The sequence below is a fragment of the Bubalus kerabau genome, chromosome 3 (assembly GCF_029407905.1).
Source record: "Bubalus kerabau isolate K-KA32 ecotype Philippines breed swamp buffalo chromosome 3, PCC_UOA_SB_1v2, whole genome shotgun sequence".
NCBI classification, from domain to species: domain Eukaryota; kingdom Metazoa; phylum Chordata; class Mammalia; order Artiodactyla; family Bovidae; genus Bubalus; species Bubalus kerabau.
Window position 1 is genome coordinate 3,550,618 of NC_073626.1, and position 26,744 is coordinate 3,577,361.

The window sequence follows — 26,744 nt, forward strand, 5'->3', positions numbered from 1 at the left end:
AGAAAATGGCAGCTTCCGCGAGTTCTGCAGTGGGAAGGAGCTGGATTCTTCCAGAAATCAGCGTGAACTTGGAAGAGAGCACTGGGCATCAGAGGGGCCCATAGTCACCACCTTGATCGCCACCGTTTGAGACCCTAAGCAGACGACCAGCTACACTGTGCCCAAACTCCTCACCTACAGAGCCTGCTGGATAATACATGTGTGCCGCTCTAGCTGCCAAGGTTCTGGCAATTTGTTATGCAACAATAAAAAATGAATACAGTGCACAAAGGGACCTGTTAAAGAATGCTTAACAAAATGTTGCAAATATTCTGAATAGCTAGAAAGGGGATGACTCTTATTTTTATACTTTCTTCTGCAACATTTGAAATTTTTGTAATAAATATATACAGAAAAAAAAAAAAACATTTAAGAGAAGTACATTTTATTAAAGAAGAAAGAGCACAGTTCAGAATCTGTCCTGGTTCCAACTGGCTAAGGTCACATCTAGAGTGACAAGAGCTCATGGGAGGGTGCAGAAGTGGACCAAAAAGACAGCTGAGACCAAGATGGGCTTCTGAGCTCTGCATGCTGTTTGTTCGAATGGAGTGAATCATTTAAGCAAGGTGTCCTTTACTGCCTTTAACTTGGCTAACTGCTTAAACATTCCACAGGGTCATCTTTTCTGCAATCTGTGCAGAAAGGTTTCCTTCCCTAAAAAGAAGGAGATGTGGGATTGCGATTCTTTTCTGCAGCTTTATTAGGGCTCAAGGGAGAGCACAAATAAGATCGGGAGAAAGCCCTGGAAGAGCTGTCTTGGACCGACTTCAAATGTAAACCAAGTACTCGAATTCATTTGAAAAATGGCAGGGGGGTGGAAAAAGCTACTGGTCTGTCTTGCAAACTACTTGTGTTTGTAGGAGACAGGTGTACCCTCGTCTCTTCCCTGGTGGCTCAAACTGTAAAGAATCTGCCTGCAACGTGGGACACCCAGGTTCAGTCTCTGGGTTGGGAAGATGCCCTGGAGGAGGGCATTGCAGCCCACTCCAGTATTCTTGCCTGGAGAGTACCATGAGTCCATGGGATTGCAAAGAGTCGGACAGGACTTAGGGAATAACACACACGCCGCCCTCTGGCCCTGCTGATACACTCCCAACACAGGCAGCGACACTGGTGGCTGTAATGGCAGCATGTCTTGGACTTGCTGACATCTGGGCTTCCCAATAATGAAGGCGTGGGGTGCGCTGGGGCTTGTGGGAGAGAAGTAGAGACAAGCTGGTGGACTCTGAGGCTTGTCTACAAGACATTCCAAAGCAGAGATAAGGGTCTGGACCAAGAAAGTCCTTGTCAGTTGGGAAAGGTAATGAAGCCAGACAACAGAGGGGAGTTATTCAGAGGAAGGGGCATGCTTCAGGGATCGTCTGTGGAGCTGGGGGAACCGCGCTTCTTCAAATGCAGCTATTCATGCTTAGGGGATGCTGGAGTGCTGAAACCAAGAGGGGCATTTTGAGTTTCTCTGGGGTCTTGTCCACCAAAGGCTCCCAAAGGTCCAACTGGGTGGAGGTCAAGCCAATATCCCCAGGAGGAACAAATCGCCCATCAAGAAAAGAGAGAAGTAATGAAGGGTTTGTTTTTGCTTGTTTTACACAGGGAAGGAATCCTACAATGCTCATGAAGAAGCTGCAGTTTAAGCACCATCTGATGTAGCATGAAGTAAAGTGAAAGTCACTCTGTCGTGTCCGACTCTTTGCTACCCCATGGACTGTGCAGTCCATGAAATTCTCCAGGCCAGAATACTGGAGTGGGTAGCCTTTCCCTTCTCCAGGGGATCTTCCCAACCCAGAGATGGAACCCGGGTCTCCTGCATCGCAGGCAGATTTTTTACCAGCTGAGCCACCAGGGAACCCTTAATGTAGCATGAGAGACCCCAGTCAAGGGGGCTGAGGATGGCATGGCCTTGGGGATGTGCTGTAACTCCCAAAACGAAATTATGAAGTGCATTTATAGTAAGGGTGATAATTAAAATAGTTAATAATTGCTCAGACACAGACATAAGCCAGTTGGAAGCTGCAACCGATCAGAATGTTGTTGTTGTTGTTCAGTCACTAAGTTATGTCCAACTCTCTGTGCCCCATGGACTGCAGGATGCTAGGTCTCCCTGTCCTCCACTGTCTCCTGAGAATCTGATCACTGGAAAAGACCCTGATGCTGGGAAAGATTTGAAGGCAAAAGGAGAAGAGGGCAGCAGAAGATGAGATGGTTAGATAGCATCACCAACTCAATGGAAGTGAACTTGAACCAATCAGAAAGTTGGTATGGTCTAAACACTGGTACGGTCCTCCCAGGCTCTCCTGGATAAATGCCAGCCTAGATGTATTCAGTTACACATACAGTATGCTAATACTTAGCAAGTTTGCTTCTGCTTACAACTTTTCCTGGAAATGTGTTTTGCCTAAGTCCTGAAAGTATATAGCCTTTCCCCTCTCTTCTCAAGATTACCTTCTCAATCCCAGGTATTGAGATCTTGAATATTTATGGAGAGAATTTTACAGCAGCTTTATTAGCAACGATTTTTAGGACATTAGGAGATAATCATGTAAAATTTATTTTTTCTCCTCTTGTGATAGTTTTCCCTCTTTTGATTATCTGTTTTATTTTTTAACTGTGGCACCAGAAATGGAAGAGACCAAATGATACCTCCCAAATGTTCAGGAGGTAGACACCACCCACTCAGGAGCCACATCTGACATGACTACTTCGCAGGAGGTCCTCTGTCATTGTGCTGAATTCCCCCTGCTGGATTCACTGTGACAGTATGACCCTGGACGCCTTTACCGCTCTCTTGAATAGCAAATTATCAATTAATATTCCTGCCGAAAATGGAGAAGAGATTGGATTTTGAGAATAATTTTAATATCCAAAAAGCTTTTTATAATAAATTCTGACCAAGCTTATCCATAATTATTGAGAGGAGTTTTAAAAAATACAGCCAACTCAAAATTACTTTTTTCCATTACACAGCTGTTTATGAGTATGCTATACTGAAAACTCTTATTTATATGAAGTTTTTCAAGAGGTCTTATTAATTATCAAAAGAAATTAAATTTCATTCAGTGTAGCTTAGGTGGTACATATTGTATTAGCTTTTAATTATTTGAAAACTGGTAACCTTTGGTTTCTGTATAAGATGACTCTCTTAAGCAGAATTTATGACTAATCAAGACATGACATTTTTCTTGTTGTGAAAGATACCTTAGTACTTTCTACGTGGTTTATCAGATGCTTCCGTCTTCTTCTTTCACTCTAATCTCATGAGAAGTATTTGTGATGATCTCTCATTTTTTACCTCCCAAAGTCCCTCTTTGTCACTCTTACGTGGGACCTGAGTAGAACAAGTATTTGGGAGATAACTTTGGAGACATTATTGCTGCAGGACTAGGATAGAAATATGAAAGGAAGGGGGGGAGAGTCCTGTGCAGTGATTTTCAACCTTCAAAAATTAGTGTCCCTTCGTAGTTTTAAAACAAATGTTTCGTAACACCCCATTTATTGTACTGAAACGAAGTCCACCGATTTCTATACACAATTCCTAAAAGATAATATAATGCCTTATAATGTACAGAAGACTTGATGAAATAAAAAATACATAATATAATTTGTATTTCAGCAGATGTATGTCAGGAAGATGATATTAGATCCCAAACTATTCCTGTGCTGTGCTTACTTGCTCAGTCATGTCCGATTCTTTGTGATTACATGGCCTACATGCAGCCCGCCAGGCTCCTCTATTCATGGAATTCTCCAGGCAAAAATGCCATACGAGTTGCCATGCCCTCCTACAAACTATTCCTACAGAACGTAAAACCCTCCGGGGGTCTGGTATGCCCCAAATTTCTAACTACTTGTATAGTGGTTAAAAGTGTGCTCTGGAGAAAAACTCCCAGAATGGCAAAGGAAGGGCTCCCAAAAATCTACTCCTTCATGAAAATAGTGAGAATCCTAACAAACATGATCAAAACCAATTTCTCCAGAACTCTGGAAATGAACCAAAGATTTGCAACAATATAAGGAGGATTTACTCAACAAAAACAAAACAATCTCAGTAAGAACTGCGAGCTTGGGGGCCTGTTAATTTCCCTTATTTCTACTCCTCTCTCTGTAGCTCCATGGTAGTCTTGAAAATGAACAACCTTACAACCACGGTGGCTATAAAAACATGCAGCTTATCAAAGAACAAAGAAGAGAAAATGGGCTTGGCACTCCCTAAACTTCAGCAAATGAATTATCACTATTAACCCATTTGGCAGCCCTTTGAAAGCAATGTCTAACCAAACAGGGAATATCAATGAGGAGATAGAAATTATGGATAGGAATCAAACAGAATTTCTGGAGCTGAAAAGTATAATGGCTGGAATAAAAATTTCAAAAATTCACTAAAGGGTCTCCAAAGCAGATTTGAGCAGGTAGAAAGAGTAAAGAACTGGTGAACTTGAAGAGAAGTTAACTGAAATGATCTAGTCTGAAAAACAGAAGAAATACATGAAGAAAAATGAACAGAGCCCTGAGGCACGTGGGACACACACATAATGGGCCTCTCTGAAGGAAACGAAAGAGGGAAAAGAAGCAGAAAGAGTATTTGAAGAATAGCTGATAACTTTTCCAAATTTGATGATAGATAGTAATATACACACCTTAGAAGTTAAAAGACCCAAAGAGAATGAATTCAAAGGGATATGTACCTAAATGCCTCATAGTCAAACTGTCAAAAGCTGAAGACAAACTGACGGTTCGGAATACAGCACACGAAAGAGTGATTTATTATGTACCATGGATTACCAATAGAATTAAACATGATTTCCAATCAGAAATCATGAAGCTAAAGGCTGATGACCATGGTTAAGTTACTGTGCCTCGATTTGTTCCTCTAGAAGTGGGGACAATAACAGCTATTACGTTATTGGGTTGTCAAAAGGATTAAATGAGTTAATAGCGATACATGTCACCCACTTAGCTTAAGTCCTGGCACAAAGAAAGCGTTCCCTAAGCAGGAGCTATTTTGATTCTTGGAGGTGGCAGATAAGTTTCTCAATCCTTCCTTCAAGACTTTGGAGTGGATTCACAGCATATATTCTTAGGTCTCTAATGACAGCTCTCACGATCTAGCTCCAGGTAATTTTCCCAAAAATAATTTGGCTGACAAGAGTATGCTTAACTCAATAAGTTATTTGAAAATAAATGTCTTTGGTAGCTGTTCAAGTTTGGTAACTTGGATACATCACAAGATAATTTTGTGAACTCTAAGCATCGTAAACAGTTTGGCTTATATTCAGAATTTTTCTTCTGTTTTTCTTGGAATTCATTTTTGGATAATTCTTTTTGCGTATCATGATTAAAACTCAACTACAATATAACATGTGAAAGTCCAACTATTAGAACACACTGAGCTTCTAAAAACAACATGCAAAGTGGATCAGTCTGCAGAGATTTTCTTTTTCTTTTTTAAAAATTTGATTTTATTTTTTAGCCATGTAACATGTGGGATTTAGTTCCCCAAACAGGGGTCAAAACCAGACTTACTTACAGAAAGAGACTCACAGACTTAGACAGCAAATTTATGGTTGTCGGGGGAAGGATGGGGGAAAGAGATAGGGAGTCTGGGATGGACAGGTACACGCTGTATTTAGACTGGATAACCGACTGGAATTATACAGCAATAGGAACTGTGCTCAGTGTTATGTGGCAGCCTAGGTGGGCGGGAAGCTGGGGGGATGCATTTACATACACGGCTGGATTCCTTCACTGTGCACCTGAGGCTGTCTCAACCTTGTAAAGCTATACCTCAATGCAAAGTAAAAAGTATTTTTTTTAAAGTGTATCAGTCTGAACATCAAAAATGCACCTATGATGGGCACACCAGCATAAGCACAAGACCGCAATGAGACTAGGCTCTGTGGGGTGTCACATCCAGGGCTGGCTCCCCAGCATGCAAGCTGCTGAATTTCTGCTCTTAAACTTGCTTAGAAAGAGCTTTATTTATAGATTCGACACTATCCATTGCAGTAGAGGTGTTTTTTTTTTTTTTTTCTTTTTTGCATTTGAAGTGAAAAACAAACAATAACAACTGTGCTCTTTCCAAAAAGTACTGAGCGAAGTTAGGATTTTTTTATTTTTTAAGAAGCAGATGCATTGAGACCAGCCAAAGAATTACAGAAATTTTCTGTGGCATGCTTGATTTCTGTGTCTTTTTTTCCTGGGGAGCCAGTTTGCAGAGCAGCACCTGCACGTGGGTGAGTGGAGCCCAGCCTGGCCTGTGCAGATGAGCAGGGTTCCTGTGGCAGAAACCACTGACCGAGGGAAGAAAGGCCTGGCTGGAAGAACAGTGACGTTCATTTAAAAAGTATTCATTTTGGAGCTGGTGGCGGCGGAGGTTTAATTGCTAAGTCCCGTCTGAATCTTGTGACCCCATGGATGGTAGCCCACCAGGCTCTTCTGTCCATGGAATTTTCCAGGCTAGAATACTGGAGGTGACCCTATACCTTGTTAAATTCAAAGTCATATGAGAAAATTAAGGCCCAGAGAATTCAAGCAACTTGCCCAAAGTCACTCAGCTAATTGGTGGCAGAGCTAATCATATTGCCTTGAATCATGGAGAGAAAGAGAGGAAAGAAAATTATAAGAGAAGTTTGACTTGATCTGGTGTTTTTCCATGAGATCCTAAGGAAAAGCAAAATAAAACTATACTTTCTTTCCACGTGAGTCACTGACTAGTTCTTAGATTGTCCCAACTTTGAGCTGAAATTGATAAATACAAATTTGCTAACTCACAATTCTTTTAAAAAGTTAAATTGAGAAAGCCAGTTTCATCAAACCTGCTTAATTTCAAATGAAAAGGCAATAAAGGAAAGACTCTTGCTAATGTTTTAGCATTCATCATCTTTCCAGTCATCTTTAATATCATGAGATGCTTAACCTCTGAGCTATGCCATTTTCTACATCTGACAGCTGGTCCATCAGCTGGCCTCTGGGAAGCAGATGGGTGGGCTCATGGGCCTAGGTGAGCACACAGGTACACAGACCCTTCTCTTCGCATCCCGAGGGCATGAATAGCTCGTGCTTTAACCAACCCCACCTGGAACTCACTGTTTAGAGATGAAGACCTTCCCCCAGGAATGTGAGTAGAATGGAAGGGGACGCCTGAGGCAGAGGCTCGGATGGGCTGGAAGGAGTCCCAGGGTCTAGAAAGCTGTTGTCTCCAAGAGGGCCTCTGGACACCGGTGACTGTTGGGATCTCTGCAACTCCGAGTGAGGGGTGAGCTAGTCTTAAAGGAGCTAGCACCTGGGGTTGGACAGTGCCTGGCAGGTGGAGAAGCGGGAGAGGTGCTGATGGTAAAGGCAACCCACCCCCGTCCCAGAGAGTAGTGAGTCCATCAGTCTCTCATGAATGTGCAGCCTTGGGGGCATTCGCCCCTTCGGGGGCAAATGGGTCAGAGGTTCTTGAGATTGTCCATGAAAGAGTGGTGAGGGGCTGGACATATGGAGAGTGAGTTTCAATTTTCAACAACCATAGTCATAATATATGTGTGCATACGTGTTCAGTTGCTTCAGTCGTGTCTGACTTTTTACAACCCTATGGACAGCAACCCGCCAGGCTCCTCTGTCCATGGGATTCTCCAGGCAAGAATACTGGAGTGGGTTGCCATTCCCTCCTCAAGGGGCTCTTCCTGACCCAGGGATCAAACCTGTCTCTTGTGGCCCCTGCACTGCAGGCGATGTCTTTACCTACTGAGCCACCTTCCACTCCTTCCCACTTGACCCTGAAGCAAATTGATCTCCGGTTGTCTCACATTAGCCCCTGAGACTTTTACCTTGAGTTTCAACTGTGGGTCAAGGGCATTTCCTGGGCATTTCATCTTTGAAGAGCACGACCGGAAGACTGCAAGGGGACAACAGCTTTGTCCACTGACCATGTGAACACCTTCTCCTCCACCCCTGGGTTTAGGATGGAAGCCCCTTCCCTCCGTCTCCAGGACTCCTGGCTCACGCTGCCACCCACCTCACATTTCTAGTGTGTACTATGTGTGGTTGTCTTGCTGGTGAACACCTGACGGAGCGCCTTGAGGGCAGCGACCTGATTAACTCCCCCTGAATCCTTAGCATCTGACATTTGGTCGTATTCGTGTATAATAGCATTTGTGGAATGGATTCAATGAGATTAATCAGCTAAATGAGTACTTAAAATGTTTTCCAACCAGTTCCATGCCCTGCACTGTGTTGGCAAAGCAAAAGTAAAATATCCCAGACATGGTTCCCCTGCTGAGGGCTACATTCTGATGGAGACAAGTCTAGAGGTGGGCAAAGACCCTTTACCCAGAATCATCCTGTCTGACCACTTCCTCTCCAGCAGTGGGACACTGGATCACACTTCCATTTGGAAGGAGAGGAGCCTCCTACTGAAATGCCTTTCATGACCCTAATCAGCACCACCATCCCTTTCTTTTAAAATTGTTTCATTTTGATGTTTGGCAAAACTAATACAATTATGTAAAGTTTAAAAATAAAATAAAATTAAAAAAAAAAAAGAAAAGGAAAAAATAAATAAATAAAATTGTTTCCATTTCCGATACATGTATATGTATGGCCGAGTCCCTTTGCTGTTCCCCTGAAACTGCCACAACATTGTTTGTTAATCAACTATACCTCAAAAGAAAATAAAAAGTTTTTTTTGCAAAAGTGGCATCATGTAATTACCTCAAATCCATGAGAACTGATTGGAACCCAAACTATTATACATTCACCCTTTACTATGTTGGAGCCCTAATTCCCGTAAAAAAATTGTTTCCATTTATACTGTGACTGCGGTATGATGAGGTGAGCAAGCTGAGCTCGTTCAGGATGTGGACAAATGGTCACTTTACTCCTGCCCAGCGTGAGCCCCTCGTCCCTGCTCACTGCCTGGATTGCAGCCGGATGTGGCACCAGCATCTTCATTAAGCTGTCCTCGGTGATACATGGATGCCTTCCCCCAGAGCTTAGGCATAATTCCGACCCATCTACACACTGGGGGCAGGCGGCTTAAACCGCTTCTTCCAGGATATGTTACCTTGCCTTGGCCCTCCCGGAATTTCATTTGTGAGCCAAGGTCCAATTACTCCGCCCAGCTGTGCCCTTGTAAGGGCCCCTCCCTCTCCTGAATCCGCAAGAAGCCCACTCTTCCCTCCGGGGCATCAAGAGGAAGTCCACTCAGTGCCAAACTGCTGCCCCTGGCGAGCTGAGGCTCTCTGGGAGGGGGATCCACACGCAGGGACCTAGGCTGGCAGAGCAGGAAGCCGGCGGGTGAGCGGTCAGCGCTGGGTGGTCTGCGGGGGTAAACGAGCCCAGGGAAAGCCCGACTGCAGCCCTCTTGGCTCTGAACCGCACAACACGCCTTCACACCGGTCTTCCACTCTCCCTCTGACCCCCCATCTGGGCGTATTTCTACTTCGGGCATGTGGGACTCGACAGCCACGGAGAAGAGTCAGCTGGACCAGCTGGACCAGCTGGACCCTGATTCGCCACCATCAGCACCTCGGTGGTGGAGAGATGGTGGAGGCGCTGAGAAAACCAGACAGTCATTCTCGTGGTCGCCGTTAGAAAGAGGGCGCGGGGCAACGGACAAACCTGCAGCCTGTCTGAGAGGAGCCGGAGGAGGGAAGCGAGGCTGGCGGCTCGGGGTGGCCGACGGCTGCGAGACCCCCTCTCGGAAGTCCATCGGGCCGCATGCGGCGCGCCCTGCAGCCCTGGCCTCTTGGGGTCGGCGGACCGCGGGCTCCTCCCTGCCTGGGCTCGGCCCCTGTCAGCCTCCTGCCCCCACCCCTCCCCGGCTTGCCGACCCTGCAGGTGGGCCCTGCTTCTCACCAGCGGGCCATCGCCAGTCCCATCGGCAGGCGCCCGCCGAGCCCTGTGGGGAGCACTTTACTTGCCTCGCTACATTGTCGTTTAATCGGTAACTACTAAGTTAGGCTCAGTCTACGGATGAGGAAGCTCAGCGAGGTGAAGCTGTCTTCTCAAGGTCCCGTGGCCGGTGACTGCCCATGTCAGAGCTTGACTCAGGGGTGACCATGGTGACCCCGTGCTGGTGGACGTGTCCAGGGACAGTCTCCACCAGCCTCCTCGACCAAAGAGGGTCTCAGAAATACTTCTGGCTTTCCAGAACGTTTATCACTTCTAGGGTTCACTGGTGTTTGTACTGAGGAGGCAGTTTCTGGCTTTCATTTAAAAAAAAAAAAAAAAAACACAAAAAACCTAGAGTGACAGAAATAGCAAGTCATCATAGAACACTGGGCACCCCGTCTTCCTGGCTACTTCAGTGTGCCCAGGTCAATGGCAACATATTGCCTCCACGAAATTCCAGCTGTGCGACTAGTAATGAACGCAGTCACAGCAGCTAACTCTCATTAAGCACCTGTTATGCTTGGAAATGTTGTCAGCGCCACCGTAGGGGGCAAGAGAGACACAGAGAGGGTGTGCGGTGCCCAAGGTCACACAGCCTGACCCAGGGCTGACTGGACCCCTTTAATCCCTGCACTCCACAATCTGGCATGTTCCGAGCTGGGTGAGCAGCAGCCGTTCAGTTAGTCAGACTGTGAGCCAAGCAGAGGGGAGACGGGGAGACTGGGGTGGTGGTCTGCTCGTGGAGGAGGCGGGAGGGTCCCAGACCAGAGAACATGGTCCCACGGTAGTGGCATCTTCGGGGACGACAATGAAGGAGCGAAAAGCCCAGGAACACCCGGGCTTCCCAGGAGGAGCTAGTGGTAAAGAATCCGCCTGCCTGAGCAGAAGACGCAGGAGGTGCGGGTTCGACCCCTGGGTCGGGAAGATCCCCTGGAGTAGGAAATGGTAACCCACTCCAGTATTCTCGTCTGGGAAATCCCACGGATACAGAGTCTCTGAAGAGTCTGACACAGCTGAGCACAGTGAAGGAACAAGAGTGGGAGAAACTGGGAAAGGAATTCGGATCAGAGAGCTGAAAGAGGAAAGGGCTACCAAGGAAAGGTCTGTCAGCTTCATGCTTTTGTATCAGTTGAACTAGGGGTGTCGTGAGGTTATTTGTTAGGTGCCTGTGGGGATTTATGGTGGGGAGGCATTTGGGTTAAAGAATTGGAAGGAATAATTCTAAGCTGCAGTTGGCTACAAGGGCATTGACTGGTGTGTGTGTGTGTGTGTAGAGAGAGAGTAAGGAAGAGATAAGCAGTGCAGAATGCCAAATAATCGGCGTATAATTGCTTTACAAGGTTTTGTTAGTTTGTGCTCTCCAGGAAGTGGATCAGCACTCTGTGTGCCTACTTCCCCTCCCTCGGGGGCCTCCCGCCCCCTAGGTCATCACGGAGCCCAGAGCTGAGGCCCCTGCGTTGTACAGCAGCTCCCCACCAGCCACCTGCGTTCCACGTGGTCGCGTATACTTGCCAGCGCCCCTCTCCCAGCTCGGCCCTCACCCGTGTCCATGGTCTTTTCTCCAGCACTGTCCCTATGCTTGCTCTGCGAGTAGGTTCATCTTGACCATTTTTCTGCCATGTTCAAATGCCACAGCAGCTTTGGGGGTGGCTATTTGGGTCTGGTTTTTTTTTGTTTTTTGTTTTTGTCATTCCGTATACACGCAGGGCTGCTCTACTGGGATTCCAAGGGCTTAAATGGTGCTTTCAATTGCCGTTCAGTTTACAGAGGAGAGCTTTTGTCTTGACTATAGTCTCCAGCTTGTCATTGCTCAGCTCGCTCCCTTCAAGTGAACTGCAGTGTTTTTTTAATTCATACGAGCATTTTGCCACTAGTTCAGCAATTTTGCTTCTTTTCTCATTCTCAAATGAGCGTCTGCTGGGACTGCTGAGTGAATTCTGCCCTGCATCTGCGCTCCATTCCTGTGACATGGGGGAGTTAAGACACTTCTAACTTTTAATTTCTTCTAAAATGAGCTTCCAACTTCCTCCCATGCCCACTCGGATGTTTTCACTGCTGACAGTGTTTTAGCTTTATTACTTATAAAGAACAGCTCTAGGAGACATCTTTTTGGCTTGGAAATTCCACTGAGTTCATGCCTGGCAGTTTCCCTCCATACAGACCTTTGTGAATACCCTTTACATCTGGATTCTTGGGATTCCCCCCCCCCCCCATCTTTTTAGAATACTGTTTTGGAGTGAGTGGGTCCCCATGGATAAAGGAAATTTCTTTGGAATCCTAAACTCCTTGCAGCCAGCTTATGATACAGCTCTTCAGGGCAGTGAAAACACCATAGGGCTGGTACTTGGTAATAATTCTGACTTTATTTCCACTTCTATCTCTGAATAAAAGATGAGGTCACAGATCAGGAGAACCATATCTTTACATGCAAAGGGCAATCCTATTTATATTGCAAAGGCCAAAAACAAAAAGGTTGTGGTTAAGGGTCAGATCAGAGAAGGCAATGGCACCCCACTCCAGTACTCTTGCCTGGAAAATCCCATGGTTGGAGGAGCCTGGTAGGCTGCAGTCCATGGGGTCGCAAAGAGTCGGACATTGCTGAGCGACTTCATTTTCACTTTTCACTTTCATGCATTGGAGAAGGAAATGGCAACCCACTCCAGTGTTCTTGCCTGGAGAATCTCAGGGATGGGGGAGTCTGGTGGGCTGCCGTCTATGGGGTTGCACAGAGTCGGACACGACTGAAGCGACTCAGCAGCAGAAGGGTCAGATGCTCTTGGTTTTATTCTTAGCTTACCAGATGTGTGACCTTGAGAAAAGTATTTTAAGCTCTCTGTGCCTCAGTTTGCTCAGCTGTAAATGGAATGGTAATAAACTCCTGTCTGATTAAACCTAAAAGGATTAGATAAGCTTATGTACACACAGAGACTGGTACACAGTAAGTGCTTAATAAACGTTGGCTGTGTTACTCTTACCGTAGAGAACACAGGGCTTCTGTGTCTCTGCCGTTCACCATAATAGTCATGCGCTAAGCTAGAACTGTTGGAGGAGGAAATGGCAACCCACTCCATTGTTCTTGCCTGGAGAATCCCATGGACAGAGGAGCCTGGTGGGCTGCAGTCCATGGGGTCGCACAGAGTCGGACATGACTGAAGCGACTTAGCAGCAGTAGCAGCAAGCTAGAACTGTGGGGCTGCAGAAGACTCTTGAGAGCCCCTTGGACTGCAAGGAGATCCAACCAGTCCATCCTAAAGAAGATCAACCCTGAATGTTCATGGGTTGATGCTGATGCTGAAGCTGAAGCTCCAATATTTTGGCCACCTGATAAGAAGAACTGACTCCTTGGAAAAGACCCTGATGCTGGGAAAGATCGAAGGCAACAGGAGAAGGGGGTAACAGAGGATGAGAGGGTTAGGTAGCATCACTGACTTGATGGACACGAGTTTGGGCAAACTCCGGGAAGTAGTGATGGACAGAGCAGCCTGGTGTGCTGGGGTTGCAAAGAGTTGGACACGACTCAGTGGCTGAACAGCAACAACAACAAAAGCTAGAGAAGAACTGGTATAGGCTCTGGCCACTAAAGCTGTGGCCTCTTCCAGGAGTTGCTGCTGTAATGGGGTGATCGATCTTTATTACTAGAAGCCCAAACTGCTGTTCAGTAACATTTCTCATTCATTAGCTAAAAACAGTCTCTGACAATCAGACATTTGTGCCTATGGTATTGAATAGTCCTTAAAATAGAACAGAAAGAAACATCAGACTGACTCTGTCTGGTGGTAAATGTGTTATGCACTTCAATTTGATATCAGCCTGTGCCCTTGCAAATCAAACTCACCACACGGAATCCTTGGTGAGTTTGGAGTTCACGTTCCCGTCTTCTTCCAAGAATATGTCCAGTTGCAAGTTGGCATCATTGTCATGGGCTGAGAAATAGTTGGTGACGACTCGCGCTGGTATCCCCAGGCATCGCAAAACTGCAGGAAAGAAGGATGGGCCACAATTAAACAGATTGCCAAGATCTATAAACATAGAGTGAGCAATCCCTTCTCAAAAGGGACTTTCTTCTTGACCAACATGGACACGTTGTTCTCAGGTGTCCAAAGCCAAAAGGGGCCTGTCGTCAAGGATCAGAGAAGCAGACAGAAGCCTTTCTGGGGACTGGTGGGCGCCAAATGATACCAGTGGGAATGGAATCCCAGTAACAGGGTTCCAGTTGTTTAGTTGCTAATCACATGATCATCAAAGTAGGATTATTTTAATTTAGCTAATGGCCTGTGTTTCTGAAAATAAAAATTTAAAAACCCCAGCTAATAGGAAATCAGGAATTTACCAAGCAGACCCTCAGTGTGGTTTGTTTTCCTGGGTGGAACTTGCTCTTGTGGCACTTGGTGGAGGTGACACCACAGATTCCTTTTAATTGCTAGATAATAAATTACCTGGAGGCATCTCTTGCCATATGTACCTATTGATCAAACTTAATCCAATGCCCTTCCTGGCTCCCAGGACGCCAGACATCAGTGCTCATTGAAAATAATTCAGCTGACAATTTTAAGATTAATGACTTGCCTTTTTTTTTTCCCCCTCTCAGAATTGTTTAGCATTTTTAACCAAAGACTATCCACCCCCTTCAATAGAACAAGCTTGGAAGTCCAAACACGAGTCTGGTAGACTCAAGGGTCCTCATTAAATGACTTCATCTTCACACCCCAAATCACACTGATGGCAACCGCCACCTGCCTCCCACTCCCATCTTCCTCTCTTGATTTACAACCCTGACACACACTGCAGTTTCACCAACAAAACGATTGGCACTCTAGCTCTATTCCTACCTTAGCACCAATTCATGTGATCACAGAGTGAGATTTGTCCCAGAGTCTGCTGAACTCATAATTTTAAGCCAGATGCAGCTTGATACGGGGCACCAGGACCTCCTCCCCTCCAAATTCCCTTTTCATGTTTATCCTCATGGTGGCATCCCTACACTGGGCCTCTGCCTTATCACCAGAGTCGGTTTTCAGGAATAGATCTGATGATCCTTTTATACAGAAGGCATACTTGGGTGGAGGGCTTCCCAGGTGGCTCAGTGGTAAAGAGTCTGCCTGCAAAGCAGGAGGCTCACGTTTGATCCCTGAGTCAGGAAGATCCCATGGAATGGCTGCCCTCTCCAGTATTCTTCCCTGGAGAATCCCATGAACAGAGGAGCCTAGCGGGTTACAGTCCATGGGGTCGCAAAAGAGTCAAACATGACTTAGCAACTAAACAACAGCAACAATACGTGGATGGAAGTTGTTGACTATTTTATCTGTTTCTGAACCTAAAGAATCACACTGGGATAGTGAAACTGCAGGCATCAAGGGGACGTGGGAAGTGCTTTGTGTTTTCCTGGGAACATTTCATCAGAGAGGCTGTCTCCGCCAAGCCCCTGGCACACAATCTTGGCTTGGGAGCCATGGAAGAGGGGGCCTTCCTCCCAACTGTCAGCTTTCCTAAAGTTCAGGCTTCCATGGGGAACTCCACAGACCAGGCTTCCTAGGACACTGATACCTTGGCTCCACTGCCCTTCATTGCTCCCAGGAAATACATGTTCCTGTAGCTCTTAAGTATATGGGAATGGCTAAGAAAATAATCCTACTCAGTTTGATGCCATAGAGAAAACAACATGCAACACAACACTTATGATTTCTTCCCATGTGGACCTCTGACTGACTCTCAGAAGGTCACAACTTTGAGCTGAAACTGACAGTCTTCCTGATCATTTATAAAAAATTATTTCATCCTGGCTTCCAGCCTTCAGACTCTCCTTGATTTTTCTGATTAAAAAACATGCTAACTGGATAAAGCAGTCTTTATTAGTGAGTAAGCAGACAGGACACTTTGACTTGAGTTTCATGTCTTTCTTGTAGGGTCTGGCAATGGCATGAGAATGATTATCATTACCAATGATGAAGACATACTGAAATAAACGTATTTTTTAAAAACTATTCACTGAATTAACAATAACATTGTCTGGGCCGGGACAGGCAAATGCCATATTGGAAAATAATGCATGAGGTGGAAGAGAATGGTTCTGTTCCCATGTGTTTTCCTCTACGGTTTGGATGTTGGGTAGATTAAAGGCAAGAGGGGATGCCAGGGAGTAAAGATCGTTCATTAAGTTCTGGTGTCTAATTGCTCAGGGGCATTGAGACTCATATATAAGAATTGAGATAAGCCCGCCCACCACCCACCCTCCACAGCTAGGGTAAAACCTAAGTGGGCATGTTTACAAAATTCTCAGGGATACACAGTAAGCAAATAAGCGTATTTATAAACCTTCTGAATAACAAATAAGTCTACATCTTATTATTTACTATTTTAAATTTTGCTAATTTAACTTTTTAAAATGTGGAGGTTACTAATAAAAATTGTATATCCTTCTCCCACACCCTTTCCTGGCCCCAAGACTCTCCATTTTGCTGAGGGTTGAATGAAGGATTATGTAGGAAATTGTCTCTCATTCTTTCTATAAAGGTTCTGCAGTCAAAGAGAAATTATGAGCCTACTGGCCCCGTACGATTTAACTATGCATTGACTACATCCCAGAGTAGCCATCCACAGATTCTATAGATCCAACAGAGATCGCTAGGTCCCTTCACCAGGTGATAGACTAAATGTCTTGAGGTGACATTTCCTTTACATTAAAAAAATGTTTACTCAACTGGATACTTACATGTATTAAAGACACCAGCAAAAACCCAGCACTGACCATAGCGGACTGGTTTCTGAGAACTCTTGTATTCTAGGAGGATGTCAACACTTCCGGTCCAAGCTGATGGGGGAACACCATAAGCGTAGACATTGTCCCAGGAGCCAGCAATGACGCCTTCGTCGTCCTTGGCATTGATCTAAAGGAGATCATGACAGGTGAGAAGGAGCCCAAGTCCTTCAGAAGAGTCCTCTCCAGACTCTGACTCTGGGCAACCTAAGGCTTCCAGTGCCTTCTGTGTTCCTGCACGATGAAGAGTTCTACTTCTGTTCAGTTCACTGCTACTTATCGGGAAAGTGGTGTGATGACTAAGTGTGTGAGGGTGAACCAGATGGCCAAGGCCGCCTCTTAAACAGTGTATGATTCTGGTGAGGTGGTGCTGAGTAGCAGGCAGGAAGAGTTATCATGGCTTCTCAAGCACTTGGGTCCTTGGTCTGGGTGGAACTGTGCTGGAGAATGTGTGAGGAAAAGAGGAAGAAGACTTACAAAAGAAGATGGCTCAAGGAGGGATCTTGTCTTGATAGAAGGAAAGCTAAAAATTGACAAATGATGTTAGATGTTAGCATGGGGGCCCAAAGTCTGATGGTCTAATGAGGTTCGACTTTGATGATGAGTAGCTGACTCTAATAAACTGAAAAAATATGTAGATGCTGTCATAGGAACCATTAAGAGTTAACAAGAAATTAGATTCCCATGGGTACCTTGCAGAGCTTGTTTTTTAAAAAAATTGCATGAACAGAAGTATTTTCTTTATAATTGTTTAAGGTGATTATAAAATTTTGTTAACATATATTTCCAGTTACATTAAGGACCTGGGGTATTATAGTTTAAATATAAGGGAGATGTAAGCAAAGAATGGCAATCTTGAATATTTGGGAAAAACTTGCTACACACTCAGACGACAGTCATTTGGTAGCTGCTGCTGCTCCTGCTGCTAAGTCGCTTCAGTCATGTCCGAGTGAGACCCCATGGGATTCTCCAGGCAAGAACACTGGAGTGGGTTGCCATTTCTTTCTCCAATGCATGAAAGTGAAAAGTGAAAGTGAAGTCGCTCAGTCGTGTCCGACCCTCAGCGACCCCATGGACTGCAGCCTTCCAGGCTCCTCCGTCCATGGGATTTTCCAGGCAAGAGTACTGGAGTGGGGTGCCATTGCCTTCTCCACATTTGGTAGCAGGAGACCTCAAGTGCAGGGAAAAAAATGTTTTATGTTTAGATGATAAAACTGGGGCCAGGAATGAACAGTTTCAAGGCATCCTGTCAGTTTCTTGGGGGTCACTGCTGAGTGTTAACGTCTCTTGCTGTAACTTGCATCATGTTTAATTACAGTCAGAGAATGTCTAGGTGGGGAGCACTAAGAGTTTTTCCAGAAACTGATGCCCCTTTAACAATGCTTGTATGTTGACATGACATACACACTCATTGAGGAGCCTTGCTCCTCAATGTGTGGTCTATAGACCAGCAGCAATGGTGTGCCCGGAGTTTATTGGAAATGCAGACTCTCAGGCCCCTCCCTAGGCCTGTTGAATCAGAAACTGCAGTTTAACAAAATCCCCAGGTGATCTGTGTGCACATGAGTTTGAGAAGCATAGGTTCAGATTATACTGATGAGACTTTAGTAAACAAAGTGGAACATATGATTAAAGCAGGTGCATTCAGATTATGAAAATCATAGAAGAGATACTAAAATATGATGAGTTTTTATGTGTTCCTGGCCTTGCCAATTACCAGCTCAGCCTCAGCACTTCCCCAGACCGCTTTTTTAGGCTTACTGAGTTTAGATTTATAAGCGTTTATTCCCCAGTGGGTCGTGAGCATATTGAGAACACAGATAAAAATCGATGCCTTTCTGACTTCTAACAAGTATTGGCAACGAGCAGGTGTTCAATAGTTGTGGAATAATCCGTTGTATATCCAACAAGCATGTAGGCATTGTGCATCTGAATAAGACTAAGATCTTCTCTGTGGAAGGAGATGGAAGAGGAACCCATCAAGCAGAAGGAAAGGTTCCTAATGCAGAAAGACGTCCAGGGAGAGTGGACTCCCAACAGAGGGAGTCATCAGCTTTCTTAGATTGGAGGGTGGTGGTGGCTGCGGTGAGCCGGGGAGAGAGCATGACATGAAAGCCAGGTCTTGAGAGGCTGAGGTTCAGCAAAGGTTATCTACATGGAAGAAAGAGTTTGGATAATTGCTTGGTACCATGAAGAACTATGACAAGTTCAGGGACCTGCAACAAGAATTATGTAAGCAGGCAATATTGGAGGAAGTAGAAAGCACTAGAAGAAAACGCTTAAGAAGTGCAAGCACACGCAACTTCTACTGTTTTTCCCTTTTGATTCTGTACAGTTGGGTTAACGTGAAGGGAAATACCCAGCCACCAGACTCCTCGGTGGCTCAGTCAGTAAAGAATCTGCCTTCAATGGAGGAGACCAGGGTTTGATCCCTGGGTCAGGAAGATCCCCTGGAGAAAGAAATAGCAATCCACTGCAGTATTCTTGCCTGGGAAATCCCATAGACATCATATTTTAGAGGAGCCTGGTGGGCTACAGTCCATGGGGCCACAAAAAGTTGGACACGACTAAGAGTCTAAACCATCACAAATACCCAGTTAATTTGTTTAATATACAAAAAAATTTAGTCTTTAGACCCAACTAATTGCAAACTCATGCCTTTGACATTAACTTTGACTTTATCCTGTAAGTCCATGAAATGACTGGCATGCAGCAGCGTTTAGCTGACAATTTTGGTTCTATTCATGATCAATAACTCTCCTTGCAGTTGAATTGATTATCTAAATCTGCATCTATTATAGTGAAGCCTGAAGAGTGCTGTGATGTAGCTTGATATTTGTAAGTGGATCCAGCTTTAACTCACATTACCAGTTATTTATCCTTATCATTAATAAATAGAATAGGGCAATGAATCTCAGAGGTAAAAGTTCCTAAACTAAGGTTCTGATGACTGACTTTCAAATAGCCATTAATTCAAAGTATTATTTATAGCCTATAGCTGAGATCAGTCAGCCAAAGGGAAGAGAAAGAAAAGGAGCTCTCTCCTCTACAGTCCTTTTAATTGTTAATGCTGAGCTGTTCCCCCATTCTAGACAAATCACACTTCTCATTTATTAGCATTTGGCCAGATTAGCTACTGTTTTCTAATTAGGAAATTGATTTCTAGGGAGCCCAGATACTGAAAGAGATAAGTCTTAAGTGACGTGTAAAGGGGTAAAGTCATGTTCTCCTCCTGAGACAACAAGATTGGCTTGGGGGGCAGGTCAAGGGCAAGTTGGTCCCTTTTCCTGCCACAGCTGACTGTTGACACCCTACCACGAGCTCAGAGTCGGACGAACGGCAGAATGAAATGTCTTGGTCCTGCATCACTGGTGGTCAAGGAGACAAGATGAGCCCAGAACTTTGGACATTATTCAGCCTCAGCAAGGGTTTACTAAATTGTCCTCTCATAATACCTACGATGTCGGAAAAAATTTAAAGACCAGACCCTTCGAAAGTCACTATCAGCAGCCTCAGTGGCAGGACATAATTCAGGGACATTTCAAAAGCTGGTCCAAGAAAAGACGAAGGTTTAGAGGTGGACAGAGGGGCAGCATGGCTCAGCTTCAGCACCAGGACTTCAGAAGCCTAACTGTCAAGTCAACAAAATCCTGAAACTATACATTTGCATTTCAAAATCTGGAAAGAAGCAAGCTGAATTAGAATGCAGATTTTTTTTTTTTCCTTGTTCTGGTGGGATTCATGGAAATAACAGCTGTGTAGAAAGGGGTGGAAAAGGGTCTACAGCCCTAAAAAGGTAAGAGTCTGGGACTACAGTGGGGAAATAATGGAAATCCGGAGTCATCCCCTCTTGGGAACGAGATCTGCCTCCAGGTAGGTGGAGTGGATTCTGGAATGAGACATTTAACAGGATCCTCAAAGAAAGAGCAGAGACCAATAATGCCCTTTTCTGTTCCAATCTGTCTCAGGGTACAAAAGGGTAGAATGAAATACACTGGCCTCAAACAGTCATTCAGAGGTGAATCAAACTAGTCTTGGACTGGAGAGTCAAGATTTTATCTACAGTTATTAATTACAGCAAATAGAACACTTGGAGAAGAGTTTTGCAAGTATGATTTTTTTTTTAATTTTTATCTTTAAATTTTTCTTGATTGTTTGAATTCTTTTTTAGAGAGCATTATTATCTTTTTAACCAAAAATTATAATAGATTTTTCATTAAAAAAAAAAAACTGGAAGCAGATATGCCAATATGCTGTGCTCAATTCTTGCAATAAGAATACACATAATTGCTATTTTCTTCTTTAAACATGTTTAGAATTTTCTCAAATATTTACCTGAGAGGAGAGAATAGTTAAAATTCCTTTTGTGCCCAGCAGGGTGGGCTGCCTCTCTGAATTCAGGCTTAGGTCCATTGCATTTTGCATAATTACTATTTTTTCTGCTTCTTTTTAAATATGTAAAGGTATTTTCTTATCCTGTGAGCACATTTTATATGGCTTTGATAAGGTGACTTTTCTCTGTTATAAACCTATTATATTCTGTTAAATTTCACTGTTGAAGTTATGTTCTCATAAAGGGTAAGATTTCTGTAATTCTTGCAGAATGTAATTTTATACCTGATTTTGCCTGTAATCGTTTTTCGAAGACCATTGGATATAAATTTTGGACAACTTGAGCTAGTTTCAAAGGCAGAGAGTTAAATTTGGGAGGGAGAAGAGCTCTTCCTTGAAGAAGAACCCATGCAGCCTTTGTGAACAGCGCCCACGTACAGCCTGGTGAAGGTCAGTCTTAATTGTGGGCGGAGGTTGTACAGTGTGTGTCTAACTGCGTCCGTGACGCTCCAGGGTTCCAGTCACTTTGGAAAATGGACAGATTCTTATAAAGCGAAACATATACATGCCCTATGATTTAGACATGCCTGCTTTAACCGCGTATCTCAGAAATACAAAAATATACGTACACAAAGGGACTTGTTCAAGAGTCTTCTTAATAGCTTAATTCACAACAGTCCCAAATTGGAAGCATCCCAAGTGTCCATCCACCGGTGAATGGATGACAGATTGGGATATCGAGCTTGGTGAAACACTGCTCAGCAATACCAAGGAACAAGCTGAGGCATGTGTAAGAACAGACTGAGGAAAGAACACCAGCCCCAAATAGTGCCTGGGGTATAAACCCGTTATGTGAAGTTTAAGAACAGGCAAATCTAATCTATTCTAAGAAATCAGGATCGTAGTTGTTTCTGGGGATGTGGGTTGACTACAAGAGAGCACAAGGGAAATTTCTGGGCTGTTGGTAATGTCTAAATTTGGGTTGGGGTGGTGATTATCCAAATCAAAGCTCATTGAATTTTACATTTAATATCCATATGTTTCATTGCATGTAAGTTTTAATCCAACAACAACGACATCAACAAACCACAGGAACTAACCCTAACCTCTGCTGTGAAGCACACAACCACGATTCAAATGTGCTTTCCTTTGTATATTTGACACAAGCTCTGACAAGAGTGGGGCTTCCCAGGTGGCTCAGTGGGTAAAGAACCCACCTGCAATGCAGGAGATGTGGGTTCGATCCCTGGCTTGGAAGATCCCCTGGAGGAGGAGATGGCAACCCACTCCAGCATTCTTGCCTGGAGAACCCCATGGACAGAGGAGCCTGGTGGGCTACAGCCCATGGGGTCCCAAAGAGTCAGACACGACTAAAGTGAGCGAGCACGCATGCACCCACTGACAGGAGTGGGTAATGAGACTCATTTTTCATGAAAGTCATTACAACTAGAGATTATTAATCTTGTCTTCCTTAGTAACTAAGGATCCTTATTTGGTCCAAACGTATTTTACTAATTGACAATCATGAAAGAATAACAAAAGGTGGACCGAGAGAGACAGAGATACTGAGATTTTAAGCTGTCCAAGCATTGCTTCTTTTTCATTGCTTGTCCACTGCTGCGTGGTGCAGGGCTGGTATGCAGAACAGGCCTCCCAAAGTGTCTGAACAAAAGCGTGGATGGGTGAATGAATGGGTGCATGGATGGATGAGTGGGAAAGGGAAAGAGTAGAGCAGGAAGCAGATGGGAAAGGATGTCAAGAGACAGGAGAGGGGAAGGAGGGAGGGCAGGAAGGGATGCAGAGTGTGTGCCCTGAGAGGGCCTCTCCAAAGGGGGATGCTGGCTTTGCCACACTTCTGTTCGCCCCTCCAGGGGGTGTCTGTCCCAAGAGACCAGAGCAGCCCCCACTGCAGAGCTCGGAAGGGCCGCTGAAAAGCGTCCCTGTGTTTCAGAAACAGCCGATGTGATTACAAAATAGATGCAGCGTTGAGACCTCATTCCAGGAAGCAATTCAGGGAAAGCAGACATTTAGATTGACTGTGATCATCACATTCGAGAGATGGCTTATAATAAATGTCTGTTTTTCTCCCCAAATATGGGGAGCCCGAGCATAAGAAATGCAACCTTAATAACGGAGAGACCAAGCTGTTTGCGGACAAATGGAAACTTCATTACATTGCTGGCTTTTATCATAGGAGGGAAAAAAAATGATGTCTGAACAGTTCATTGTCTCATCAACCTCCTCCACCCCAGGCTGAGAGCGAAGGACTGAAAAAGACAGGACTTGTAAAAGGATGGCATCTGTATCCAAGGAGCTCACGTGACGCAGGCAGAGGACAGGCAGAGGACAGACACAGGGGCGTGCAGCGGCATCTGTGGAGGGGTGGGGTCCGGGACCCTGAGATCCTTTCGTTTGACCAGCGACCTTGGACAAGTCATTTGACGTCCCGCTACTCCTGCTCTTCGTCTGCACATCAGTTACTTACAAAATGGATACAATTTCTCAAAACTGGCTATGAAAACAATTTCTGTTAGGTAAATTCAAATTTTCTACTGGCTTCCAGTATATTTGTCAATTGTTTCAAGTTCTTCAATAAACAGAAACGTAAATCCCTGGTGAATGCGAGCATGCTCAGTTGTGTCCCACTCTTTCGACTCCACGGACTGTAGCCCGCCAGGCTCCTCTGTCCATGGGATTTCCCAGACAAGACTACTGAAGTCGGTAGCCATGCCCTCCTCCAGAGGATCTTCCCCACCCAGGACCGAACCTTTGTTTCCTACATGACAGACACATGTTTTTACCCACTGAGCCACCCGGGAAGCCCCTGAATGATGTGGCATTATCCTTAGTTTGAAATGTACTGGACATGGTCTTGACTCTGTACTCCCCCGTTCATCACTGGATTCCCTTGGCTATTCCTGAACCACAGGCAGGCCTCCTGCGCTTGTGGGTACCTTGAATCCAACTTTAAGAGTTAAATAAACTCTGACTAGAGTTAGAATTTCACCCTGTTGGACTACAATCAGGTTTTTCATGACTCCAAGCTGGTAGATTCTCCAAAGCTGCCACCTCGGGAGCTCCTGGCTGAGCTGCGTCGCCTTTGGAAAGGTCGTCGAGTGCACCCGAGGCCTCTAGCTCTTCCTGCTCTCCCTGAGTGAGGGATGCCATTCTTGGCATCCCTGGGCACAAATTGCAGAGAGAGAAAACAACACTTTAAGAAAACAGGGTCAGAGCTCCAGAAACTCTGGATCGGAGCAGAAATCCATTGAGAATCCTACATCTGGCAGTGGTCACCAGCCTGGAAATTTTAACTTAGGCATCTGGAAGACTCTGCGGGTGTGTGAGACACTGCCATTCTTCTCAGCACCAAAGGGAGCTGTATCCTGACCTTCACAAAGGTGCTACTGAGTCTAATGGGAATGGTACCACTCCCATTAGAAGTTTTGATTGGCAGTTAGATAAATCTCTGACACAAGAATGGGGAAACAAGGTATTTTTAATAATCCTGGTGGGGTTTTTTTTTTTGATAGATGAAATTTTTCCAAATATAAGATTCATATGGGGAAATGTGAAGAAGCTCCTCAAGGGGAAATGGCTGAGGACAAGGACCCTGGAGCACCCATGTCCTCATATTTCTCCAGGACAGTTCACCCCAGGAAAAGGATTTTAGCTGCTTATAAACCAAAGGAGCAGTTATATAGTGCTTTAACATTTTAATTTTTTTAAATAAAACTTTTAGAAAGCTGCATTGTGGCTGGTCCATATATATATGACCAGGGACTAGACTTCATGTATTTACTTGTGATTCGAAAGTTCATTTGAGGTAGCTGCATGGAATTCCCAATCCAAGTGAATTTGTAAATGTAGTCTGAATACTTGAAATAGTTTGCTGCATGAAAAGGTTTGCTGAATGTGAAGCTTTCCATGAGATGGCCGAGCAAACAACTGGGGAAGAATTAAGCAGGGTTTTGCAGTAGCTTTTTGTGGAGCTGCTGAGCAAAATATCAAAGTAGTAATGTTGTGACTGTCTTTTTCATGCTTGGAAGGGGAAAAAAAGAAAAAAACTGTCGAAGTACTGGGACAAGATGAAGAGGAAGAAAGATGGACAGAGTGAAAAGTAGCTTTATTTACAGTTTATCTGTGAGACCACGTAAGCTTGGGGATCAGAAGCCCTGAAGTCCATTTCGTCTCCAAGGTCTACGGTCATTTATCTTGTATTGGGCTCTGGGAAACTCCAGGACCTGCTCCACTTGTGGGCAGTTTGATTTAGTAGCTGGGGTTCAAGTATTTTTTTTTATAACACTAAAGAGTATACTGAACATCGATTGGCTAAAAAAAAAAAAAGTCCAATCTTGAGTTAGTTCCCAAAAGGCACAGCTAGAATAAGGTATTAATGGGGATTAATGATGGCATTGTGGTTCGATATTAGCAAAAGTCCAGGGTCAAAAATAAATGTGTACACCTCAAGGGAAGCACGCAAGTCCAGGCTGGCAACAGTACAAAGACTGGAATTTAAAAATACCTAACTAGTATATTGATACTTTTTCTTCTCTCTCCTTCCAGATTTTCCTCTTAATGTCACCTTAAAAAAAAAATTGCAGTTGAATCAAGTAAGTCCCCAGAGAAGAAAGTTTCCTTCTGACTATGTTTTCCTGCAGTGCTTTTGGTGATGGCTATTTGGGTATAATTCCCACCATGAAAAAAGGGTTTTTATGAATAATCCTTTGGCTTATCATTGCTATGGGTCTTGGTTAATCATTCTGCCTTTTCACTCTATGTCCCAACACTTGTCAGGATACTGCTTTGTCCTGGGAAAACTGTGAGCAAAGCTTCAGGGGTTTGCTTTCTCCTACAACCCTATGCTTATTTCATCAGAGACTTTGGTATACTCTGTTGACAAGTTCTACTTACAAGTCTGTCTTTTCTATTGGACTGTTAGCTCTGTGGAGGCAGAAACTATTTTGCTTACAATTGTAATTAGACTTAAGGTGATGCTAGTGGTAAAGAACCCGCCTGCTAATGCAGGAGATGACGTAAGAGACACTGATTTGATCCTTGGGTTTGGGAAGATCCCCTGGAGGAGGAAATGACAACTCACTCCAGTGTTCTTGCCTGGAGAATCCCATGGACAGAGGCGCCTGGTGGGCTACAGTCCATAGAGTCACAAAGAGTTGGATATGACGAAACAACTTAGCATGCATGGAATCTGGGTGCAGGTCAAGAAGCAACAGTTAGAACTGGACATGGAACAACAGACTGGTTCCAGGTCCGGAAAGGAGTATGTCAAGGCTATATATTGTCATGCTGCTTATTTAACTTATATGCAGGGTACATCATGAGAAATGCTGGGCTGGAAGAAGCACAAGCTGGAATCAAGATTGCCAGGAGAAATATAACCTCAGATATGCACATGACACAACCCTTATGGCAGACAGCAGAGAAGAAAAGAGCCTCTTGATGAAAGTCAAAGAGCAAAGTGAAAAAGTTGGCTTAAAACTCAACATTCAGAAAACGAAGATCATGGCATCTGGTCCCATCACTTCATGGCAAATAGATGGGGAAACAATGGAAAAAGTGACAGACTTTATTTTCTTGGGCTCCAAAATCACTGCAGATGGCGACTGCAGCCATGAAATTAAAAGACACTTGCTCGTTGGAAGAAAAGCTATGACCAACCTAGACAGCATATTAAAAAGCAGAGACATTACTTTGCCAACAAAGGTTCATCTAGTCAAGGCTATGGTTTTTC

At 44.5% G+C, this 26,744-nt stretch overlaps 1 protein-coding gene across 1 annotated transcript in view; it reads right to left on the reverse strand.

The window, feature by feature from the left end:
* The window catches only part of F13A1 (coagulation factor XIII A chain), a 146,092-nt gene that overhangs the window by 48,129 nt on the left and 71,219 nt on the right, over positions 1 to 26,744 (reverse strand). The window contains exons 7-8 of the mRNA XM_055570528.1: positions 16,619 to 16,793; positions 13,745 to 13,883 (exon numbers count right to left, since the gene is read on the reverse strand). Coding sequence (XP_055426503.1) covers positions 13,745 to 13,883; positions 16,619 to 16,793 — 314 coding nt within the window. The remainder of the gene's footprint in view (positions 1 to 13,744; positions 13,884 to 16,618; positions 16,794 to 26,744) is intronic.